The sequence below is a fragment of the Balaenoptera acutorostrata genome, chromosome 9 (genome assembly GCF_949987535.1).
Source record: "Balaenoptera acutorostrata chromosome 9, mBalAcu1.1, whole genome shotgun sequence".
NCBI lineage: Eukaryota > Metazoa > Chordata > Mammalia > Artiodactyla > Balaenopteridae > Balaenoptera > Balaenoptera acutorostrata.
The window spans coordinates 99,595,797-99,621,092 of record NC_080072.1 but is presented as its reverse complement, the minus strand read 5'-3'; the positions used below and the strand labels follow the sequence as shown (position 1 = coordinate 99,621,092).

General features: G+C 55.1%; 1 protein-coding gene across 2 annotated transcripts in view; it reads left to right on the top strand.

The window, feature by feature from the left end:
* The window catches only part of NECTIN1 (nectin cell adhesion molecule 1), an 89,916-nt gene that overhangs the window by 54,035 nt on the left and 10,585 nt on the right, over positions 1 to 25,296 (top strand). Inside the window, exons 5-6 of one of the 2 annotated variants that reach the window (XM_007196679.2) lie at positions 154 to 305; positions 9,874 to 14,135. In XM_007196679.2, the coding sequence (XP_007196741.1) occupies positions 154 to 305; positions 9,874 to 10,421 (700 nt within the window). In that variant the 3' untranslated portion in view covers positions 10,422 to 14,135. Of the gene's footprint in view, positions 1 to 153; positions 306 to 9,873; positions 14,136 to 25,296 lie in introns of those variants that run through there. The other variant, XM_028162488.2, reaches the window with a different exon arrangement.

Genomic DNA, 25,296 nt, shown 5'->3' with positions numbered 1-25,296 from the left:
GTTGTTTTTTATTGTTTTTACCCCTTCCGAGACAGATGCTGCCTGTTAACTCAGCCAAAGGGCTGATGGTGTTGAAGTCAGGTGGGTGACACAGGGGCAGCTTCTTGGGGCTGGAGAGTCATAACCCTCTGCCTTGTCTCCCAATCCCTGCAGGCTGAATGGCTCCCTCCCCAAGGGTGTGGAGGCCCAGAACAGAACTCTCTTCTTCAGGGGACCTATCAACTACAGCCTGGCAGGAACCTACGTCTGTGAGGCCACCAACCCCATCGGCACCCGCTCAGGCCAGGTGGAGGTCAATATCACAGGTAGGAAGCTGCACCCTTCCCTGCCACTCCCCGCCTCTCCGCGCCCACTGCCTCCTCCACTGCCAGCATCCGCCACCTATGGGCTGTGTCACTGTAGGAAATTTGCGTCTCCTCTCCCTGCTTCTCTGGTTCTGCCTTGAGCTCTGGCCATTGGTCTTGCTTTGCTTTTCTCTTTACTCTGTGAAGGTTGCGTGTGAGACAGGGTGACTCCCCCCGCAGTCAGAGAGGGGCAGGAGGGAGGCTGCAGGAGAGAGGAAGTGCTGTTTACAGCAATGCTGTTTTGGGGGTGGGCGTGGTTAGAGCCTGCCCATGGGTCTGCCGACAACACACCTGTGTTGCTGCCTTGGTGGGGTGGGCTTGTGGGAGGAGCTCATCTCCTCCGAGCTTGTTCCTGCAGTTCAGGAAACCTGCATGGGCTGGAGGACGAGGCTTACCTCAAGCAAAGATACAGAGGGAAAGCCAGGATAGAGCCCAAAGCCATGGTGGTTTGTGTGCCCTGCAACTGAATTGCTATTTTCCCTGCATTTTTCTCTCTCAGGGCAGATGGGAGGGAGACTCAGCCTCTTGACCTCTTAGAGCAAAGGGAACACAGGGGCTGGGATGTTCTGGGGGAGACATCACATGGAACGTGAAAGGAGCATGGGCTTCCGTGTCAGACAGCTGGACAAGCCCCCATCTGTAAAATGGGCACAATATGACATGCCTTGAAGGCTTGTTGTCAGAATTTATATAACGTAGGCCAAGTACCTAGCACAGACCAGTCTGTCAATAAATGGCTCGTGTTCTATGGTTATTATCTTGTCTCTGTCATTATCATTATTAACGGAAAGATCAAAACAAGCCAATAGAGGGGTAAACTACCATCACAACTTCGCAACCAGGGTGTCTTTAACCCTGTATCTGAGCTAGTTCCAGGATGAGAAAGTGACAGAAAGACCCTCCTAGGACAGGAAGTGACATCATGCTGCTACTGAGCTGGATAGGAAGTGACCTCAGGGAGATGTTGAGCTAGGTTCAGGGATACTGGAAGTTGGGCGGCAGTTCCTGGCTCCAGGCACAGAGCTTGGGCAAGTCCTGAGGATTCATTAGCTCTGAGCCTGTTTCCCAGAAGTGGGAGACCTCACCTGTGGGTACATTCAAGGCACAGCTGCTGATAAAACAGCCCAAAGCTGTCCAAGGGCTGCATCTACCTGTCCTCGGGGCTGCTCTGTCACCTCTCTCGCCGGGGTTGGGAGGAGGGTGGAGTCACTTGTCACTTGCTCTTTTCTTCAACTCCCTGCTCTTGGCTCTCGGACTGGTTAAGGTGGTAGAAATGTCAGAGGGAACACAGTTTTCAGGGCATGAGCCCGCTGTGTCCCCCTTTGCCTGGCAAAGCGATAGAGCTATTCTTTTCTACTTAACCCCCCCTCCCCGCAAAAAAAAGAAGTGTCAGAGGTGGAGGCTGGGGAAAGCTGAGACAGCCCCTCCCCCACTCTAGGGTTTGGGGGTTCCCATAAGTTGGCAAGGATGGGAAGGCCAGTGTCACACACTTCTCGCCCCCTGGAGAAAGTCTGAGCAAAGCTCAATAACAGCCTCCTAGGTGCGTGAGCTCTGGCCATGTGGCAGATAAGGGTGAACAATGTCATAAGGGAGCATGACCAGCTGAGGGGATGCAGGTCCTGTGAGGGACAGCACAGACTTGGCCCGAGTGTGTTCACATACTGGCTCTTCCTGGCTGTGTGGCCTTCACCCCTCTGAGCCTCAGCTTCCTAGTCTGTAATACAGAGATCATCATACTTATCTCAGGCTTCTTTTGATCACGCCAAATCCGTATACCACGGCCTAGCACACAGCCTGGACTTCCTGCATGGGAATACCTTCACCCAGCCCTGGAGCACCAACGCCACCACTGCCTCCCCCGCCACCACTCAGGCTCTCTGGGGAAACTGCTGATTGGGAAATCAGGGGCGGAGGCCAAGAAACCCGGGAGCAATGACCTCCCATTGATCCTACTGCCCAGCATGAGTGGACCGGCCAGAGGCCCACTAAGCTTACGGTGCTAAGTGGTACTGCCCTACCCCAGAGGCAGGGCCGGGACAGGAAAGTCAGGGCCTCCCTTCTCCCAAAGCCCAGGAGAATGCAGGACCACCGTGAATGCAGGACTGCTCATCAGGCAGACGCAGCAGGTCCAGGAGCAGGGCTGGGAAAAGAGAGGAAAGGAAGAAAGGGAAACCAGCGTGGAGGTGAGCCACTCCTTGGGTGTGTTTGCTCCAATGGTGCCCTCCGTGGGATCTGTGGTCAGGCCTAAGTCGCCTTGAGGGGAAGGTGGGCCGGGGCCGCCCAGGGCTCCAGCTGGAAGAGGCACGCAGCGTGTCCTCGCATGCTCCCCAAATACAGAGCGGGATGGGGGTGGTCACCAAAGCCACACACATGGGTGGTGAGAAGGGCCTTGCATGAGGGGACTCTGTCATTGGCAGCCCAGTGAGGCAGGAGTCAGGGAAGCGTGATGCTCCCTGAATCACTGATGGGCCCAGGGGCTGTTTCACTGGCCGTCCCGAGGGAAGGTCTCTCAGCCCCCTCAGGAAGACTCAGCCAGGCGGCCTGAGCCTTTTCAGAGCTGTTCGCTCTCGTACTCACGGGCAATTTCCGCGCAGCCGCCGACCCCGCCAGCCTTCCTCCCGCATCGGCTGGTCTCCGGGGGGCACAGCCATGCCCTGTGCTCCAAGCCCCGCTGGTCTGGAAGGAATGCATGAACGAGATGGATAAGTGGAAATTTAATTTTTCATTCTGGCCATCGTACAGGTAATAGCTTTGCCCTGGGCGCATCTGGCGAGGGAAATGAAGAGCAGGGCAGAGGAAGGTGTGCAGCAGGGTGTGTGCCAGAGACACACGTGTGTGCAGGGCACGCGTGCACAGGGCCGCTGCACCACCTGCACAGACACACTTTGGCACAGGCTTCTTGGGCTCGCAGATCCCAGAGGAGGTGGCCTTTGAGTTGTTCCCTCAAGGATGAGTGGTGGGTGAGCGGCGATGGAGGAAGCGTGTGGGAGGAGAATGGCTGGGGCCGAGCGGGCAGGAACAGGGGGAGCAGAGCTTCCTCTCTCTCGGCCACGGGCGGCCTCCGAAAGCAGCAGCGTGGCAAGGAGGGCGGTCGAGACTGAGCGCCTGGGAGGCTGTGTGGATGGCATCTGGGGGACCAGTTAGGGGCCGTATGTACAAGGAGGGTTTTTCTAGAGGGAAACGACACATCCAGGCTGTGGCCGTGCGACTGACAGCAGAAGAGACAAACCCACCGGAATTTGCGGATACACTTCGCGGGGCCCGGGCCCTCAGAGAAGCCCATTTCCCAGGGGCGGTTTCATGGAGTGGGCCCCTAGTCACAAAACAAACCTGTGAGCTCCCCTCCGTCCTCCCTCTGGGGGCAACGCTGAGGGCGGGGAGGGCTGCGAGGGTATGGCCTCGACCAGACTAAAGAGGCCAAAGAAGGCAGCATCCGTCCCTGGGACTGGGTTTGTCCAGAGAAGAGTGTCCAGGGCACTCCCAAGAGCCAGGCAGGAAGGCCACCGGGATGCAGGGCGTCCCCAGTTTCCATTTCCAGCGCTGAGCGGGCTCAGCCATCAGGGGTGAAGGCAACAGGGTCTGCGCATTAGGCCGGGAGTCCTTCAGGCCAAGGGTTGGCGGGGCTTGGAGGTCCATCTGGAAGGGAGGGCTGTGTGAGCCTGCGAGTGTGCGTGCCCGGGCGTGAGTGTGGGCGTGTGCCCCTGAGCGTGTAAACGTGCACAGGCAAGCAGGCGAGCAATGTCTGCATGCTGAGTGTGCAGACGGGGCCCGCAGCTGTGCTGTGGGCAAATGTGGCCGCCTCCGGCCGCCCGTGGCAGCACTTGGGAGCCTGTGGGGAGGCAGCTGCGTCCACACCCCTGGGAGGATTCAGTTCCCCTCCACCGCCATGAGGCCCTGCCCGCTGGTCTGCGCAGTGTACAGCTGCTGCAGCTGCAGGAGCAGGAGAAGGGCTTCCCAGAGCTTGACCTCAGGCCTTCCCCCCTCCCTGGGCCCGCAGCACTGCACACTGGGAGGTGTAGTTCTCACAGCTTCCGGGCCTAGGCTTCTGGTGCCAGAGCGCTGGCTGCCTGCCTGCCTGCCTGCGGAAGCAGCAGGCGTTGGTTTGAGAAGCCCGAACATTCTCTTTGACCCCAAACCTCCTCTGGATCCTAGAACCAGACTAAACCCTAACCCTCGCTCCACCTCCGATCCATCCAAAGCCCCCGTACCAGCCCACCCACCTCAGTCAGGAGACCCCCCCCCAGCCCCAAAGGAATGCGGAGCCTCCACTGCCCCAGGGCCCCAGACAGCCTGCCATCCCCGAGGGGAGGCTGCAAGCCTTCAGCAGTGGGGCTGGGCTGCCCCCTTCGTAAGAGGAAGTGAGGGGAGCCGGCTGGTCCCCCACCAGGAAGCGCAGATGACCCCCACGGCCCAGCTCTTCTCTCCCGCCAGCTGCGGCCTTTGAGGCTCTGCTACTGGCACAAAGACGGGAGCTACTGGCTGAATGTGACAGCTGGAGGGGTGGAAGGGGAGGGCGCTCCGTTCCACACCAGACAGCCACCTCTGCTTACAAATGAGCTAGGTCCCCACGTGCACTCCTTCTGCACCCTCACTTGGCATCTCCACACAAGTCTGCGTTGCTGGAAGGTCATCTTAACCAGTCTTCTGCCTCTAGGCAGGCTGGCCCTAAAGTAGGCAAAATAACCAGGGTTCCCTTTGGTCCCAAAAATCTCCAGGGAAGAGTAAACATACTTAGGACTCAGTTGGGGAAAAGGTAAACAGAAGGCCCTAGAGAGGAAAGAGACCCAGAGGCTCACCTCTGAGACATGGCCTTGCCTTTGTAGAATTCATTCACCAAATGTTCTTGAACTCCGGCCACGTGCCAGGCTGTCTAGGTGGCAGGGGGTACGTCAGTGAGCCAAAGTCCCTGTCCCCGTGGAGCTTACGCTTTAGCACAGGAGGACAGACAACAAATAACAGATAAAATACGTTTGAAAAATTATGTGGTCATTTTGAAGGTGATAAGGAAAAAAGAAAAGCAGGGTGAGGGGTTCACAGTGCTGGGGGTGGGAGTTCATGAGCTGTGATTTTCGATAAGGTAGTCAGGGGAGGCCTTGGTGAGAAGGTGACCTCCATGAGAAGTTGGAGCCAAGCCCTGAAGGCGTTGAGGCAGTGAGCATGGGACACCTGGGGGAGGAGCTTTCCAGGGCGCAGAGCCGCCAATGCAAAGGCCCTGAGGAAGCTGGGAGTGGAGCGAGCTGGGAGGAAAGCAAGAGATGAAGGCAGAGGCACAGATCGTGTAGAGCATTTTCAGCTCTCAGATTTGACAGGATCTTTGTGGCTGCCGTGTTGAGAACAGCCTGTACGGGAAAGGAGTGGAATTGGGGAAGCCAGTTAGGCGGCTATTGCAATAATCCAGTTGAGAGATGATAGTGGCTGGGATCAGGTAGTAGTGATGGAGATGGTAAGAAGAGGTCAGGTTCGAGATTTACTTTGAATTCGAATTTACAGACTAGTTGGGACAGCAGCCACTCTCGTGAAACAGGCAATACAGTAAACTCTACCATACTGTGATAAGTGGGGCCCAAAAAATTCAGTCTAGTCAAGTGAAATGTAGGAGGTATTTACTTCTCCTTGGGTCTCTGTTGCTACAGAAAGCCTAAAAGTAAATATAGTTGAACTAATATTGTACACAACTGGAACACACTGAATTGAGTCGGTCCCAAATTACTATGACACTGCCACTTCCTCAACCCCTCTCCCTGTTCCTGCAGAAGAAAAGAACTTTAGCCACTTGAAAACTGGCAGAAGGACCAGAGCCAGTCATGGTAGATCCTAATTTGCATTTACTGCAGGTTGTTCTATCAGGCCTTACTGTAATATGTCAGTATATGATTAACGAAATGGAGTAAGCTATTGTTTATACCAGAATGAAAGCTGCAGACCACTGGTATGTAAACATTCTAAAGAGAAAGAGAAGTGTGAGCTGGAGAAGAGAAGGCTGCACAAAGAAGGGACCGAAGCACTGAAATAGGCAGAAGGAGATGAGGAAGGGCATTCCTGGCAGGGGAAACAGCATGAACAAAGGTCTGCAGTAAAGAATCTACTTGGGGGCTTCCCTGGTGGCGCAGTGGTTAAGAATCCGCCTGCCAATGCAGGGGACAGGGGTTCCAGCCCTGGTCTGGGAAGATACCACATGCTGCGGAGCAACTGGGCCCATGAGCCACAACTACTGAGCCTGCGCGTCTGGAGCCTGTGCTCCGCAACAAGAGAGGCCGCGATAGTGAGCGGCCCGGGCACCACGATGAAGAGTGGCCCCCGCTCGTCGCAACTAGAGAAAGCCCTTGCACAGAAACGAAGACCCAACAGAGCCAAAAATTAATTAATTAATTAATTAATTAAAAAAAAAAAAAAGAATCTATTTGGACAGCAAGAACGGTGAGTTGGCCAGACCCAAGATCAAGTTGCGTGATGGAAGCTTTGAAGACCAGACTGACGTGGTCCAACAGGCAATGGGGAAGTCATTGCTAGTCTTTTGAGAAAGGGAATGGTAGTGTCTACACAGTGAAAATTAACCTGGTGACTGTGGCTGGAGTGACTAAAGGGGGGGCAGAGACCAAATGAAGGTGGGAGATTCACAGATCTACTATAAAAGTAAAACCTGGTGTCAAGTGAGAAGCTATTGAATAGGAAGAATCAACAAGATTTGGTGGCAGATTTTGACCCAAGAGATGGAGAAGGAAGAGTCAAAGATAAGTAAGATTCTAAACTGGAAGAGTAGACAAATGGTGGTGGAGTTGTGGTGTTGAATGGAGTGGGTTTGGAGGGAAGACGGTGAACCATGTTGGGAGGGATGGGCCTTGAGTGGGTGGAGAGAATTCCAAGTGAGGTTGTGCTAGATAGAAGAGTGTTCAAAGTGTGTCCCCAAATACTTCTCCTGTGAATGGTCCTTGAGTCAGGAGGGTGGGGTTTGTGTTCCAGTAGGCTGGGAAACACTGTGTGTTCCCCTTACAGTTCAGTGTGCCTGAGAAGATGAAAGGGCTCTGATGCTTTGTCTCTACCGACATTTCCCGAAGCGTTTGACACCAGTATTTTTGCCAGCCCTCTGAGCCAATGGCTTGAGGTTCCATGGCCACAGCTTGGGAACTGCTGTCCCAGAGGCCTTTGGAGATAAAGCCCCAGAGTTGGGGGAGAGCTAGCTACCCAAGATGGTTTGGAGAGCCAGCAGGATCAAGGTAACTCATGACACTGAGGCCAGGTCTGTCCCTAGGACAGAAAGCAGAGGGTAAGGTCCAAGGATGGAGCCCCCAGCCAGGCGGCTGGAGCAGAGAGAAGGCCCAGCAGTGCAGTCTGCAGACAGAAGGCTCCAAAAAGAAAGCCGAGGGTCAAGGACTCCTTGTGTTTATTGGAAGGCAAAGGAAACATGTCAGAGAGGAAGGGCAAGTTCCTCCACCTGATGCCTTTCTTATTCTGCTGACCTCTCCAAGTCCTAGTCATCCTTCAAGGCTTGGCCTAAGTCTTCTCTCCTCCAAGAAGCCTTTTCAAACTCCAGGCCACAGGACTTTCCTGCACTGCACTCCTGAAGCCCTTATCTGCCAGCGCCCTTGATGTCCGCATGCTGCTTTGCTTAAGAGTGTCATTTGGTTCCTCAGCTGGGCTGTGAGTTCCTGGTATCCTATGACTAGCGAAACAGATGCCTGGTACATGTTTGCTGAGTGGATGGGTGGGTGGGTGGATGGAGCGATGATGCGGCAGGTGGCGAGAGGAGAGAGCACGCAGGTACAGGGTAAGAACTGAAGAGGGAGCCGGCAGGTTGAAAGTACACAGGTGGCTAGGTTCCTGCCAGCTGCCTCTTGGGTGTTTCTTGTGGCAACACCTCCCACCTCGCGGGGAGCAAGTGTGCAGCCCTTTTCAGGGCGGTGAACAGATGGGACCTGGTGAACCAGGAGAAGACGCTTGAGGTTCAGGGAGACTGTTCTGGAAGTGGGCGGTGAGGACAAATATTCAATAAATATTTATCGGGCAGCCACTCGGTGACCTGCACCGAGGACGCAGTGGTGACAAGTGGGAAGCTGCGTCCTCAGTGGTTGTGCTTCTCTCTGCCAACTCCCGCCCCGTGGAGAGGCCCGGAGCAGGAGCCTCTGGGTGGTCCCAGCTCAGCCACGTGACACAGGCAAATCGCCTCCCTTCTTCGGCCCCCGTGTTTTCATTAGCCCTTCCAGCCCGAACTCGTGGAAGGCGCTTCCTCTTCTCTTCTAGAATCCTTGCCCTGCTCCCGCTGCAGACAGCACCCCGCAGGCTCACACACCAGACCGGCTCCACCTCTGGGAGGAGGGACTGGTCTCATAGGAGGAACAGGATTCCCACGGAGGGAGTGATGGTGAATCGGGGAGTGAACTGGCAGAAACAGATTCCCAAAGGCCAGAACATATGCCCAGATTGACCGCCTCCCTTGGCCTGAAGAGAGGAGGGCTGGGAGCAGCCGAGGTCAGCCCTCCAGGCCTGCCCTGGACCTGCCCACCGGCTCCTCCTGTCCAAGGCCAGCCGTGGTCTCCGGTGCCACCCTGTGGTGGTGCTGGGAACCGCCTCCCTCAGCATCACCTGGGCACCCCTTCGCCCTCTGGCCCGGCCCCACTGGCCGACAGTCACCCGCCCAGCCTTCTCGCCCTGCCCACCCACTTCCTTTCTCTTTTCACCTTTTCTGCCTTCTCGTTTCTGCTCTGCCCTCAGTGTGTACATATTCGTACACACACGTTCATCACATCAGCACATGTGTGTGGGCCGGTGGTGACAACAAGGGTGTATGCCGGCACGCGTGCTCGCTTGTGTATACTTGTCATCTTTGCTACTCACGTACTCTCACGCCCCCTTTCTGCACAGCCATGCTGAGCGTCTTATGCTCATAGCCCAGCTTGGCTGCACCCTGGCCCCCACCCTGCCCTGCAGGGCCAAACTGCAGCCAAGAACCACAGCCCGGGTCTCTGGCACTCACGGGGCATCTACGGGGCCAGCACCTCGGAGCAGATGAAATCAGGCGTGGGGCACCCGGTCTGCTCCAGGCTCCGAGTCTCAGAAGCCAAGGTGTGGTGCTGGGGCGCAGTGACCAGCAGGTGTCGGGCAGAGGGGCAGTGGTGACACTTGCACAGGCTTTCGGTGCAAGAGAATCAACGACGCGTCATTGGCTGATGCCCTCGGACAAGTTATTTGACCTCTCTAAGCCCCGTCTCTTCGTGTGCTGGAGGGAAATTAACAGCATACTTACTTCACGGTGTGTCACGGCGGCGACTGGCGTCTACTTGGACACGGGGTCATGGGTGGGCTGGCTCCACATCCAAGGAGAAAGTCAGCCTGGGGGCTCTGGGGCTACGAGGCTGTCTCTGCCTCTCTCTGGCCCCAGCTACCCACGCTGCAGTGTGTTGGGCTCCTGGATGGGTGGGGTGCTGGGGGGACCTCGGGCCCACTTCCTGGCTTTCCCTCCCCTGCCACCCCTGCTGACTCCCCAGGAGCAGACACTGACACTGTCCCCCCTCCATCTCTCTTCCTCACCCAGAGTTCCCCTACACCCCGTCTCCTCGCGAACCCGGGCGGCGCGCCGGGCCGGTACCCACGGCCATCATCGGGGGCGCGGTGGGGAGCATTCTGCTGGTGCTGGCCGTGGTCGGCGGGATCGTGGTGGCCCTGCGCCGGCGCCGGCACACCTTCAAGGGCGACTACAGCACCAAGAAGCACGTGTACGGCAATGGCTACAGCAAGGCCGGCATCCCCCAGCACCACCCGCCCATGGCCCAGAACCTTCAGTACCCTGAGGACTCGGACGACGAGAAGAAAGCCGGCCCCCTGGGCGGCAGCAGCTACGAGGAGGAAGAGGAGGAGGAGGGCGGAGGCGGCGAGCGCAAGGTGGGCGGCCCTCACCCCAAATACGACGAGGACGCCAAGCGACCCTACTTCACGGTGGATGAGGCGGAGGCCCGTCAGGACGGCTGCTACGGGGACCGGACTCTGGGCTACCAGTACGACCCTGAGCAGCTGGACTTGGCCGAAAACATGGTTTCTCAGAACGACGGGTCTTTCATTTCCAAGAAGGAGTGGTACGTGTAGCCCTGTCTGCAGAGACCCTGCCCCAAGCCCACACCCGCACGCCCCCTGCCCGCCCCCCACCGTCCACTGCTCCAGGAGCTCGGCAGAGACTCACCCAGCTGCTGGGGTACCTGGGAGCCCAGGGCACGCGGCCTGGCTTTGTTTTGATTGCCTCCCCCCCATCCTCCCCCATGGTGTGTGTTCACTGTGGCTTCGGTGTTGCTGGTACCTTTCCTCCCCTGACCCCACCTGCCGCCCTCCACAGGGAGCCCTAGTCCCGTCTTGTGTACCTAGACGTCCCTCCGGGGTTTGGGGAGTCAGCCCTCCCCTGCCCCCAACACTGGAATTTGTCTGTGTCCTGTCTCTGCGGGTGGAGGGCTGAAGGGGCTCCAAGAGGAAAAGCCCCCTGCCGCCGACCCCAGATGCTGCTCCTTTTTCCCTGGGAGAGGGAACCCAGCACCCCCTCCCCCATCCCACCGTGAGCTGACCAGCTGGAGTTCGGACCCCCGGTCTAGGCAGCCATTGCACCCAAGGGGTAGGGGAGGGGGGGTGGCTTTTCCAAAGCACCCAGGGTTGTCTTTGTTAAGTGAATCAAGCTGAGGTCGCCACCTGAGGCCTTGGGCAGTGTGTTTTCCTGGCAAGGTTAGTTTTACATTTTTTTTCCTCATTGGCTTCCAGAGAGTTAAGGTGGCCCAGCTCTGGTGTGTCCCTCCTCTTTACCCCAGTCTGCTCCCCACATAGCGGGACTCCAGGTAGACTCTGGCCCAAACTTCCCATACACTTCTACCAACACATATGCACACTTACACACACACACGTGCCGCTCGTGTCTACCCCTGTGCTCCCCCTGGGGTCACATGCCTTACCCAGGCTGGACACTGCCCAAGGCCCGCCTCTCTGCTCCACCTCTCCCCCTTCCTTCCAGCTGAGGATGGGGCCAGCCTTCAGAAGCTTCCAGGGGGAGCTGAGACTAGGCCCTTCGGTGCCTCCACCCTAGCATCTCAGGCTGGCTCTTAACCGCTTCTCATAGCATGGAAATTTCTTGAATTTCTCCCTATCCATCAAGTGCTAGCAACTCTTGATTTTCTTGGGGAGTCAGAGCTGGGATCCCGGAAGGGAATTACCTCCAGGAGCTACAGGTGAAGGAGGATCAATGCAGAGGGCACCGGAGAAGGAAGCCCGCACGATAGGAGCTCTGCAAACACAGGCTGATAAGACCCTGCAGAGCGCAGGTAGCTCCTGGCCCACAAAGGCCAATGTAGCTGCTCCGGGCCTGCCAGAAAGTGCGAGGGGCACGGGGAGCCAGGGATCCTGAGTCCGAAGCTCCTGCTCGCCACCCTCCCCGTCCTGCTTCAGCTATCCCTGGTCTCCATTCTGGATGAGGTGGGGAACCACGGAGAAGCTTTCCCTTTGAGTTGTAGATTCCCTTCTTGAATGGGGTTCTGGGTTCCTGTCAATCACCTGAGACTGATGGTCTTCTCCAGGATACCATGGAGGAAGGCCCCTCCCAGCCCCTTCTTTGCTCCCCCAGCTCAAAGTGCCTCAGTTCCTCCATTTGCCTACCCCATCCCCCTAGCACTCTAGATGGGAAAGACCCTGGGATGGGAGAGGCAGGTTCATGCCTGCCCATGAGGATTCCAGTGAACTTAGCCCAGGGTGCAGGGGCTCTGTGGGATGGCAAGTGTTGGGGGGAGGAAGGCAGACCACTCTGTGCCCCACGGGCACCAACCTACCCTGCCATAGGCTTCCCAAGGGAGCGCCCAGCCTCCCGCCCTACTCCTCCCCTCCCTGGTGCTGCTATGGAACCCCCAGCCAGCTCCATCTCTGCCCTGGCAACCCTGGACCCACCAGCTGGGTCACGCTCCTCCCCCATCCCCCACTGCCCTAGCCCCAGCCCAGACCACCCAGTAGCCACGTAGCAGAAGTCTGAAGCCATGCCAGCCCTGGGGCGGCACTCCCCTCTCTTGGCATTGGGGGTACTGGATGGGGTGGAGTTGGGAGAAACTTCTGGGGTCTTTCTAGCCACAGGGCAGAGGGGGTGGAGGAGCTGGGCTGCATCTCCCAGCAGTATTAGTGTCCCCCCCAGGGCAGAGGACCTTTTCCATGTTACATCACTGCCCCATCCCACCTCACACCACCCTGGCCCCTCTGCTTGGTCCCCTTGCCCCCAGGCAGGAGGAAATCCCAGGGGCCTGCCTGATAGAGGCATTCTCTGTCCCCTTGAAATCACAAGACTGAAAGGACTCTTCCTCTTGTGTCTCCCTTATCTGCACTGCCACCCCCTCTTCCTCCTTATATGATGGACTTAGGAGGCCCCCGGGCCCAGCCAAAGCACTGAGTCCCCCTTAAGACACCTCCAAGCCCTCCCCTCCAGCAAAGCACAAATTGTGGGGTCCATGCCACATGTGTGGGCCACGTAGGAGGCTCCTGCCTTGGCAGGGACCCATCAGCAGCATGCCCAGCAGGGCAGCTGCTACCCGGGGCCAAGAGTCGGCACGAGGCCGGGGTCGGCCCCTGGGCCTGGGGTGACGGGGTTTTCTGTGCCCCGAGTTTGTGGGGCGGTGGGTACTGCTGCTGGGCCCATAGCCACAGCCGCTGGCACAGTGGAGGTCTGGCCCAGCAGAGAGACGAAGAAGTCTTGCTTCTCCTCCGTGCCCCCAACATGAGCTGAGCTTCTGCCTTTGCTGGAAATGAAATAAACTTGGTCTGCATCGTGCCAAGGCCTCCCCACTGGTCATCCTGCCTCTTGTTGCCCTCCCCGTCCTTGCCCGCCCCCCACTCCACCAATACCCCTCTTTCCTTACAATTTTGATACTGTTCTAATGTGTAAAAACCCTGAGTCCCCTTTGACCAGAAGGATCTGAAGAGCGGCAGCATGGAATCAGGGAACACAGGCACGCACGTGCAGCCATGCGTCAGGCCTGGTGCACGCCCCCCGACAGACCCAAGCACAGGTGCCCCGGCCCCACAGACATGCCAAGGGGCTGGGCTGGTCCTGCTGAAAGCCCTTCAGGAAAAACTGATTTCCCAGCACTCGGGCCATAAGAGAGACTCACGGGGGCCCTGTTTCCCAGGCATGTGCCCCCATGCCAACCCCCTCCCGCGTGCCCGAGTCACTGGTGCAATAATTTTTCTGCCATCCTCCAAGCAGAGGAGTCGGGGATTGTGTTAGGTGGTGTGGGCAGCTCACGTGGGAGGAGGGGAGGGCTGCCAGGCCTCCCGGGGGCCAGACGGAGACCTTCTAGGCCTGACTGCCACCAGGCCCCAGGCCTACGGGGAGACGTGCCCAGGCCCCTGCGCCGTGGCCCAGGTGGTGAGGGCTTCTGGGACCTCGCTGCTGCCGCCCGATTGTAAGGCCAGAGGAGCCCCTGCCCCACAGGTGCTGCTGCTCTTCTGACTCCTGCTGTGAGGAATGGGATTGTTGGCCGGAAACAAACAAACAAAACAAATGGTTTTCTTTTTTTTTTGTTTTCTTTTTTTATATAAATGGAAACAAAATCCAGGAGAAGCTGCCCCCTCCCCTCCCCCCTGAGTGTGATGCACTACCTTTGCTTCAATTTCTTAGTCACTGTTTTTGTCTTTGGTCCCAGGGATGGCCCAGCAGATTCTCCTGGTTCTAACCCAGGGGGTGTTTGCATCACCCCCTTTTACTTGTATAAAAAAAAAAATGATGGGTTGAAAAATGTACTGAGGAAAAAAAATGTACTTTTTTATAAATAAAGTCTTCAAAACAACCGCGGTTGCTTCGTGTCCCTCGGGAGCTGGGCCCTTCCCCACGGACCTGGGGGCAGGACAGGGTACAGCGGGGATGAGCCAGCGCCCCAGTGCAAGGAAGGCGGCCTCCACCCCGGGCCCCATTCCCATGGCTCTGGAACCCTGGCTCTGGAACCCTGACTCGGACCCCGAAGGAGCCCCCTGCCCAGGCCAAAGGAGCCCCAACCCTCCCTCTTGCGGGAGCCCCAAGGGCAAACGTGAGGGTCCTGCCTGAGTCCTCAGCACAGCTCCCGGGCTGCCACTGAACCGCCTTGCACACACGTGGGACCGCCGAGGACAGCAGCATGGGGAGGCGTTGGCTGCTCAGACACAAGCAGGGAGCCCTTCAACACGCGGCCTGAGAGTCTGGGGACCGATGGTGCAGAGGGAGGGCCCTGTGCTGGCTAGAGTCCCCTGCCCTCCTGCCCCAGAGCGCCTACTCAGGCCCCTCCAATTCCCCTCCTCACCCCCCCGCCCCCCCCCCCACTGTCCTGCTTCCTGCCAAGTCCCCTCCCGTGGTGGTTTGGAGAAGAAAACCAGCAATGTCACACCTGTCGTGTTAAACAGATCCCTGGGGACAGGGCAGAGACAGGAGCTTTATCCTCTCATCTTTTTGGAGGATACTGCCGACTGCATCCCCTGCAAGCTCTCAGAGACCCCGCCCCGCCCCCCCAGGGGGCTGGTTGGAAGGAAGGTCTCCTAGTTCCTTGGTTACCTCGCCCCTCCCCGCTCCAGCACCATCTGCTTCCCATCTCCTGGGCTGGAATGCAGGACAAATCGATCCAGGGGTGGCAGTGGCAGGGGCTTCAGAGACTGCCCCCTCCCAGCCACCCCCAGCAGCATCTCCTTTCACTGAAATCCACACCATACACCCCTGAGAAAAGGGGGTGGGGACGCTGGAAGCCTAGGTGGCTGCCCAGCAGCAAGCCCTCCCGCCCGTCTGGGGCAGGACCACGCCCTCCGAACATGGGCTTGGGGCGGGCGGAATTGGCGGGAGCAGGAGAAGCCAGCAGCTGTTGGCAGCTGGCTGGGTCCCTCACTGGAAGGTCAAACCCAGCACCTTAGACTGTGTTTGGATGTTGATACTCGAGTGAGATGCAAATTGGTTGTTTAAGCGGTCACTTCCTCAGTTTTCCAGGCTGTCCGTTTAAGTTAATTTTTAATTTGCACAGGCAATAAATGCTTAATTACATTATTAATATATTGGAAGAGAGCAATGGACAGAATGTCCTAATTGGCATTTAACTAGAGCGTTCCGGCAAATTAGCCAAGACTTTCTCCAGCAGCCGAAGGCGGGCAAGCCAATTAGTCCCAGGCACAGCCTCTCCGGGCTGGAGAAGCCAGACCCAGCCCCATCCCCCGAGATACCAGGAGGCCAGGACAAACGTAGCTTTCTAGTTGAGCTAGGCTTTGGAAGAACCTTCTGCTAGTTAGGCTACTTCTGCCCAAACTTCAACCCTTGCCCCTGTGCTCCATCCCCACCCTCAGCAGAGCAGAGGACAAAACGCTGAATGGCTTGGAGACAGGATCCACCTGAGAGGTCAAGGTCCCCCTGGGGTGTGCCCACCATTGCCTTACCTTGACTGTGGGCCCAGAACTGAGATAGCTGGGCAGCCAAAGCTCCTCTCTGCATACCAAGGAGTCCTCTCTCCCATCCTCCTTACCTTAACCTCTGCAGATGGTTAAGGGAATGAACTTGATGAATTGAGGGATTCATTTATCCACTCATGCATTCATTCATTTGGCCACGCTGGGCCAGGCACTGTGCGACCCTGTGATAGTCCCACCCAGAGTCCCTGGTCTCAAAGAATTCAGAGCCTCCAGGGTCCTAAACCCCAAAACAGTGCCATGCTGGCCATGGACTGAAGCAGAGCTATGTGTAAAGTGCCATGGTAGCACAGAACGGGAGTGACTAATTTTGTCTGGGAAGGTCTGAAAGGCTTGATAGAAGAGGTGAATTTTCCCCTGAGCCCTGAAGGATGTGTAGAAGTTCCCCAGACCAAAGGTGTGTTAAGAGTATTTCAGGACGGCTTGGAATTTAGCATCTTATATTAATTCTTCTAATAAAAGAGATCGTTCTAGTCCAACACACTTGTTCAGCACGTGGAGAACTGGAGCCTAGAAAGAAAACTAAGGTTTGGTAACCAGACCATCAGAAAGCATGTGCTAAACATGCTCAAGGACAAGGCCACGTCCTGAGAGCAGTAGGAGTAGGAGGAGTCCAGGGGAAGGGGTGGTACCAGCCTAACTCCCTTGGGGGTATACTAGATGTGACCCAAGGCTCGGTCCCCCACCCCGGCCCCAGAATAGGACAAACACCCCTGGGGTGTAAACTGGGCTTTCGGGAGCCACACTTGGTGTTGAGTGGAGCCATCGGTCAGACAGGGCCCGTGGAGAAGACTTCCTGGAAAAGGCGGTGTGATTCTGGTCCCAGTTCTGATGTAGTTTTTTCCCACACCACTGAGCAATCAACTCAATTCTAACCGTATTTACCTGGAGGCAGCATCAGATCTCACAGTTAAGGGCTCAGTCGCACAAGACTCCTCCCACTTCAGGTGCTAATCACAAGTCCAGGTTGTTACCTGTGCTTCTGACTGACTGGCTATAAATCAGAGGTCCCCACGACCCCCTCCCTGCGTTCGATTAATTTACTAGAGCAGCTCATAGAACTTAGGAAACCGGTTTACTCGCTAGATTACTGGTTTAGTGTAAAAGGATCCCACTCAGGAACAGTTAAAAGGAAGAGATGCAGAGGGCAAGGTATATGGGAAAGGGGCGTGGGGCTTCCATGCCTCAGGGAACTAGCCTCTCCCAGCACCAACCTGGAAGCTCTCCAAACCTGTCCTTCCGGGGTTTTATGGAGGCTTCCTCACATGGGCATGATCCATTAAATTATTGGCCATTGGTGACTGAACTCAATTTCCAGCCCCTCTCCCCTCTGCAGAGGTCAGGGGTGGGGTCGAAAGTTCCAAACTTGGTTGTTCGCCTGGCACCCAACCCCCATCCTTAGGTGCTTTCCAAAAGCCAGCTCATTAACATAAACTCAGGCGTGGTTGAAAAGGATGTCCTAAGAATGACAAGACACCTCTCTCACTCTTATTCCTTAGGAAATTCCAAGGATTTTAGGATTTGTGCCAGGAACAAGACGAAGGCCAAATATACACTTCCTGTTATAAGTCATAATATCACAGATGGTATCTGCAGTGGTTTTGAGGAATGAGAGGCACATAGGTTGGTGGGAAAATGGAAGAGGAAAGGGCTCTGTGAAAGCTTGAGGAAAGCAGCAACCAGACCCTGCTCCTAGACCCCCTCTGTCCTCTCCCCACAGCCAGACACTTCTGGGGAGCAATGCTTGGGCTCCAGCTTGGTACTGGCGTATAGGGCCCCCAAACCCTATTTTCTGCCTTGGCTTACAGGCCGGATGGCAGAGCCAGGCCAAATCCCACTCCCCAACCCCAGCATCAGCTCCCAGATGAGAAGCTGCAAGCACTGCCCTCTTGCCTCCCTCCTTTCTGCCAGCCACGCCTTCCCTAGCTGGAGGGCACCCTCGCTTCATTGCCTTGGGCGACATCTAAGCTGGCCCTTCTGGCCCTGCTGCATCCAAACTCATCCTGAGCTAGGAAAGGTATAGGAATGGCCTTGCTTGGCTCAAGAACCAGCCCCAGGGCATCATCAACACACACCGCAGGCTCCACTGAGCCAGGGAACTAAACCCTGGACACACAACCCAAATCACCTGGGGACTTAAAAAATCAAATATCCAGGCCCCACCCCCAGGCCAATAGGGTCAGAGCTCTAGGGTTGGGACCCAGACAGCTATATTTTCAACAAGCTACCCAGGAGGTTCCAATGAACAGCCAGAGTCAGAGCCCCCGGTGTGGAGGCAGAGGCCATCCAAGGTGTCAATCGTGAGGAAGAGGCACGTCATGAGATGGGAGACTGGGACTGCGGGTGGGTAGTTAGGTGATTCGGTGAGTTAATGCACATAAGAGTTTGGGTGCCAAATATGCTCTGTACTGTCACCATCGTCAGTCATCTTCATCATCGCCATCCTCATCCCCTCTGAGACGGGATCCTGGATGACAGTGACTGCAATGGAGGCCAGTCCCTGGAGGCAAGTAGGGAGCCAGGATGGAACCGTGCTTGTAACGCTAATGGAGCAGGTTTTCTGGGTTTAGAACATTCCTGAGCGCTTGGCCTCTGGGCACCTGTCAGAGGGAAAGTGGGATCCTGAGTTAAAAGCTCGGGCAGGCAGTCTCGCAGGCCCGCCCCGAATGGGGTTGTTGCTCCATAGTGTTACCACCTTAGGAGAAGCAAATGGGGTTTATGAAGGACAGTGATAGTCTCCTTAGAGTCCAGTTAGGCAGATGAGGGGGGACCCTCGGAGAAAGACAGAGAGGGAAGGTGGCACACCCGGGCCCCGTAAGCCCTTTCCTCCTTGCCCAAGGACTAGCCAGAGGGCCCCTCCAGAGCCTTCTCTGAGGAAGGTATTCCATTCCACAGGGAGCAAAGACCTTTAGGGGAATAACTGACTCACAGACTGGCAGGCTGGGGTGCCCTCAGCCTGAACTCCTCACACCCACTGTCCCCTCAGTTAGTGGCCAGCACATCTCCATGGGACCCTCAGCCTCGAGAGAGCCTCCATGGGTGAGAAAAGAGTCAGCAAGTGATAGGACCACACAAGCTGCCTTCCTACCAGGCTGTAAGCCCTGGAGGGCTGGGATCCCATCTTATTCATCCTCAGCACCCAGCCCAGGGTGGACAGAGTGGGTGATCAATAAAGGCTGAACAAAACTGAAGTCATCCAAGTGAGAGTCAAGAGATCTTGCAGGTGGCATGGCCCAACCTCCCCGAGGCAGGGCTGTCCTCCAAGCATCCCAGGTGCCTCTGGAGAGGGGCACCGCACTACCTCTAGAGCTAAGCCCTAGCATCAAAGGGCAACTTCCCTATTCAGACAAAATTTCCCTCCCCTAAGTTTCACCCATTGGTCTACGTATTTCCCGGAGAAGCTACGTGATCTGGCCTTCCTAGGACAGTCCTTCAGGTATTTGGAGATGATTACTCCTGGCCCAACCTCTTTTTCATATGATTCTCCCTCTGCTCTAGTCATCAGGCCACTTAGCAACACATCTGTTAGGAACCTGGACCTAGGAGTCAGGCAAACCTGGGTTCAAGCCTTGGCGGCGTTGACTTGATGTGACTTGACTCACATCAAAAATCCCAGTTATCTTTGGACTTTGGGTGGTCATAATGTATCTCTGGAGGTTCACTGATTGTAACAAATGTACAACTTTGGTGAGCGATTTTGGTAGTGGTGGCTGTGAATATACGGGGGCAGGGGGGTATATGGGAAATCTCTGTGTCTTTCAATTTTGCTGTGAACCTAAAACTGCTCTAAGAAAAAAAGAGCCTTTAAAAAAAATCCCATTACTCCAGCTGTTCCTGAAGAAAACCCATTACCAGCTCCCTCCCATTCTGAGGGCCAGGGAATAAATGCTGTTTCCAGGAACTGATCTGACCAGCAGGCGATGGGGGTGGAGGGGTGGGAGACTATCTGCATGTCCTCCCTGAACCTGGCGTACTCTCTCTTGCTCTGTGGCACGGCCAACCCAGCTGACCTCATGGTGATGGTATGGAACACAGAGGGGCTCAGTCGTGGCGGTTAAATTTCTGGATGCATGGGTGGATGGATGGGCGGATGAATAAACCTTTGAGTCTTTTTCATGTGTGCTGCCTCTGAGCAGATCTCTCTCACCCTGTACCTGGGCTGTCTATTTTTCTCCGAAATGTGGCGCTTTTCATGTATCTCTGCTCTGTTTTATCTTAATGACAAAGTCAGCATTTCAGCCTGTTGGGATCCTTTCAGATGCTGGTTCTATCATCAGTTGAGTTCACACTCGACATCTATTGAAAACCTGGTAAAAGGAAAGAGGCAGGGCCTTAGGGTCCATTGATCTCCATTCAATCCCTAGTCCTACCACTTGTCAGCTGTGTGAACCTTAGGCAAGTTGCTTGCTTTCCCTGAGCTTTATTTCTCAATCCATGTGAACAGACTGCTGGGATGAATAAAGATAGTTATAGAGAGAGAAAGTTAGTTGTAAAGCAGATAACAGTGGCACCTACCACAGAGGGTTGCTGTGGGGATTAAAGGAGAATCATCCCTTTATAAAGTACTTAACACAATGCCTGGAACAGAGTAAGTGCTCGGTTAAGCTAGGATAATATTAGCTCTTACTATTATTTTCACCACTGTGCAACTGCCCTTAGCAGCAGCAAATTGCAGCATGGAAACAGAACCTGTCATAGAAACGACATCAGGCACTAGGACTCTTGCCAAGTCCAAGTAGAATCCCAGCTCTGCGCCTTCCTGGCTATGGGGTGACCATCCCCTTAGTTCCTTTCTCCCTGACTTGCATCATCCCACGCAAAGACCCACCAGCTAGTGGGAAGGACAAGGCATTGAGGGGCTGCGACGTGTCCCTCAAGGGCGTGGCCTTGGTGGGGATTCCTATGCTAGGCCACCGCCCGGGGGATGGGGGACTGGGGCCAGCTGTGGGAACCTGAGGCCACACTTACTCCAGAGCGAAGGCTTCCAGCAAGCCCTCCAAAGTTTCATCTTCAGGAATGCCCCAGAGCCTCCTGAGGTGGGAGGCAAGAGGATGGGTCTCAACTTTCCATTGTTTTACTTTCCAGGATTCTGTGTCAGGTTTTAACCCTTTGTTATTTTTAACTTAAAAGAAAATTGTATTGAGGAATACCGACAGTAAAGTGTCAAATCTTAAGGGAACAGCTCCATATTTTTATAACCATGTTATATGTATACACCCACGTCATCAGCCCCAGATCAAGTCACGGAGGCTCGCTCAAGCTCCCTCTCAGGCAAACACCCCCATTCTGGAACTTCACATAAATGGAATCATGCAAAGTGCGCACTTACTTGTGTGTCTGGCTTCTTTCACGCAATACGATGTCTATGAGATGTATCCGTGCTTCTCCTCGCTGTGTAATATTCTATCGTGTGAATGTGCCACAATGTAGTCCTCTATTCTGTCATTAGTGAATATGTATGTGGTTTCCAGCTTGGGGCAATTATGAATAAAGTTGCTGCAAACAGTCTTGTATGTAACTTTGGAGCACTTAACACTCATTTCTGTTTAGAACGGAATTAGGATTGATAGATACAGCCAAACAGTTTTCCAGTTTATGCCCCAGTGTAAGAGGGTTCTGATGCCTCCACTTCCTTGCCCACACTTGGTATCATCTATCCTTCTAGGTTTAGCCATCTGGCAAGGGCATAGAGGTATCTCGTGGTTTAATTTGCATTTCCCTGATGACTAAGGATGTCAACACTTTCATATGACTATCAGAGATTTGGAGTTCTGAAAGGGTCCTAGATTTAAAAAAAATTTTTTTGGGAAATCCATTGTCATGCATTCCCTGGAGGATGGGTTAGCCAGCCACTCTGTGGTCATCTGGGGACAGGTCCCTGTTCTAGGTGCCTAGGAGGTCCTGGGGAGGCGGGGACAGGACAGGTAGAGCCAGAGGAGGAGGGAGGGTGGTGTGTGTTCTGGAAGAGTCCCAGAGTAGCAGGAAGGAAGGGCCAGCCATCGGCAATCAGGAATTCTGACACAAGACACAAAGCAATGCCCTATGGCTGAAATGAGCTGTCGAAGTGTCACGATGATGACACTGGGTGGAATTAGCTGGGGAACCATCCTCTGCTCCCCATGATCGATTCCTAAGCAATGCAGTTTTCCGGGAGTTTCACCAAAAAAAGGGCAGGGGACGGTAAGCCACACCCAGATGGGCTTTTCGCTGATGATGATAATGGGTTGGCAGGGAAGTGCAGGTGGTCAGGGCTGGACCGAAGGCAGGAGGCAGGTAATGTGCTGGAAAGATGTCTGGACTGGGAATCAGGAGGCTGAGCTCTGCTTCCTCTCTGCCATGTCTCACCCAGTGACTTTGAGCAAAACCCTTCGCCTCTCTGATTTCATGACTTTCTACGTATGGAACAAAGAACCGGGGAGATGGGAGCTTGGTGGCCTCTCCTGGGCTACCCCTGGAGACAAAAAGGGGCTGGGGTGACAGGTCCCCCACAGCCCTGACAGTGATGAATCACCACGCCCCATTCCATTGCCTCTATCTACTGTAATTGATCCTGAGGCCAGGTGTCTGGGGTGATAGTGAGCAGGGGCAGCTTCCAGAAGAGTCTGGCTTGCTGCAGCAGGGGGAGTATGGGGGCAGGTGGGCAGCAGCCCCCTCACCAGTGAGAACACCCCATGCCACGCTCCTCTGCAGAGAAGTGACGATCTGCCCTGCTAGATCCAAGCCTTTACAAGGGCTGAGCAGAGAAGCGGTCCCCACTGGGAAAACCACAGTGGGAGTGGGCTCCCCATGTCTCCTCTGACAGCGTACTTACGGGGGTGCCAGCTGCTGTGTGTCTCCAGGGTTTTCCTCCGGAGTTCACCCTAGAAAGACTTGGGGTTTCGATCAATGAAAAGTGTAGGTCCCTTACAGGCAGCTCTTTCAGGAGACATCACAGGCTCACAAGGGAACTGGGGCCCAAAGCTGGTTGGTACTGGCCTTCCTGCAGGCTCTGGGTGAAAACAGCACACAGGACCCCCCCTGATTGGGAAGACTCACCCTCCAACATCTGCTGCCTCCTTTTAGGTGTTTTCTGCCATCACCTCCCAGCGATCATCCTCTCTCTTCCTGAGCCTGGGTCCTGGGGTGCCCCGCCCTTTGCCCTATCCTTTTGCCCCTACAGCACAACACATGCAGATCCCAAGCAAGACATCTATCTACCTATTTTAGAATTATAGACCATTAGAACCAGAGCAACCTCAAAGATCATTTGCCCCAACCCACAAATGGGGAAATCGAGTCCCAGAAGGCTAACAACAGTAAGAATTCCTTACATTTATATGACATTTGGAAATTACACAGTGAATCAAGAGCTTTTAATAATAGCTAAGACTTATAATATCACTCACTAAGTGTCAGGCACTGTTCAAATTACTCTATGATATTAAATCCTTACCTCAGACTTAGAATTACTATTACCATCATTACCAGAGAAATGAAGAGAGTTGTCCAAAGTCACAGAGTTTGCTGGTGGGGAGCTGGGCTTCGAACCCAGGCAGTCTGGCCTCAGAGGCCATGCTCTAACCACTGTACTACCCTGACCACTGCCTGCAGCGCTCCTAAAGGGCAGTCATGTCCTGACAACAGAGTGGGAGAAGAGCCAGGAGAGGGGGCCACACCAGCCTAACTCCTGGGGGGATCCTGGGCCTGACACAAGTTTCAGTACACAAAGCAGCAAGTATCCCAGGCGGGGATTGACTGAGCTTGTGGGAACCACGTTTGGTATCAGATGGAGTCATCAGGGGCAGGTGGGGCTCATAGGAAAAGCTTCCTGGAAGAGATGGTATCAGAGATGACTTTGGAAAACGGAAATGATCTGGAGAAGATATAGAATACCCAGCGTGGGGAGGACCTCCAGGTAAATGTTTGCATCAGGAATCAACTAGACTAGACCAGGAGCTTTGGGTAGCCGGAGGGCACTCGGCACCCCAGGATCCTCACAGCCAGCTGGGGAGGTCAGCAAGGAACCCCACTTAGCTGATGATTAACCCGAGGCTCAGGGATGTTAAACGTCTGGCCCAAAGTCACACAGGTGGTGGGTGGTAGACTCATAACTTGGACCCAGGCCTTCTGACTCCAAGCCAAGTGCTCTTTGCTCCGTACTGAACCTCCCATTAAAAAGAAACAAAATGCCACCATGGTCACAGTTTTACACCAGCTTATAACTTACGAAATGTGTGGAACATACACAGGCCCCTTTGAGGTAGTATCCGGAATCCTGAAGCACAGCCTAGGCGCATGCAAACATTGGTGGGCGGGCCCAGTTTGGGAGTCATACAGACCTAGGTTCAGTCACCAAATCTGTCTCTTATTAGCTTGGTGATTTGGGGCAAGTGGTCTAAAATGGAGACAATAAGGCCTACTTCACGGGCTGCAGTGAGGGGCAGGTGTTATGATGCACGTGGCCTGCGCACCAGCAATACCATCCCACACCTCCCCCACCCAGACGCCCACCCCCAATCCAAGTCTGACCTCTTCCAGTGTTTTTCCCAAGAAGGACCCAGAGTCCAGGTGTCCCCTGTTTCTTTTCTTGAGGTTGTTTTCCCCTCAACTTGAGAGGGGTGAACAAATGTAATCAAATCTCTCAGGCTTGCCAGAACTAAGCTGCTCCTCTCCTCCTCACCTCCCCAGACGTGTCCAGATCCTGAAGTCCTCCAGATTTCCTGAGTCTTCCGAACCCCTGGCCCCCAGCCACCCCAGGGCACTGGAGCTCATCCCACCCCAAGCCCAACGCACCCCCTCTAAGAACCAGAGCTCTTCCTGTGTGTCATGCATTCCCCACCTTGGCAAGGCCCAGAGAAGCACCATTGAATTTCACAGCATTTTAACGTAGAATTTCCGTATCTAAATCCCCTCATTTCGAGTACTACTCTCAATATACACTTGATTTGGGAGATTTGCCACAAGGAGAGGCTACAAGGAGAGGGGTCCTGCAGAGGACCCCTGCCCAGGATGGACAGACAGCTAAAACATCAACACCCATGACTCACAGGGAGACAGACATAGCCCCTCAGCTTCTGGCTCTTTGCTTCCAGAATTCTAGCCTTTTCAGGTCCCCTTCCCCACCCAGCCCCTCCCAGAAGCCTCAAGACCCCCAGTTTATCTGGCTAATGTGTCCCTGTAGAGATGTTTCCACTCTCCTTGCTGAGGCCCCATTAACTCCAGAATCACCTCCAGCCACCTGCTAAGTACCCTGCAAATGTGGTCCAACCCTGGAGGAAGGGGCAGGTAGGTGGGATGGGCGTCCACGAGAGACTGGGTCAGGAAAGAACCACGGGCGCCCTGAGGGTGGAGCCGCTTTGCCTTGGTGGCTCAACATGTGGATCCCAGCAAGTGTGGCCACCACCTCCCTGTGACTTTGGGAAAAGTCACTTCTCTCTTGTCCCTCAGTTTTCTCGTCTGCAAAACAGGGATGTTAATCCTTGCTCTGCCTAATTCCTAGGATTGCACCAAAGACTCGAGAACGCCAGCGAAAGCCCTTTAGTAAACCGTGAAGTTC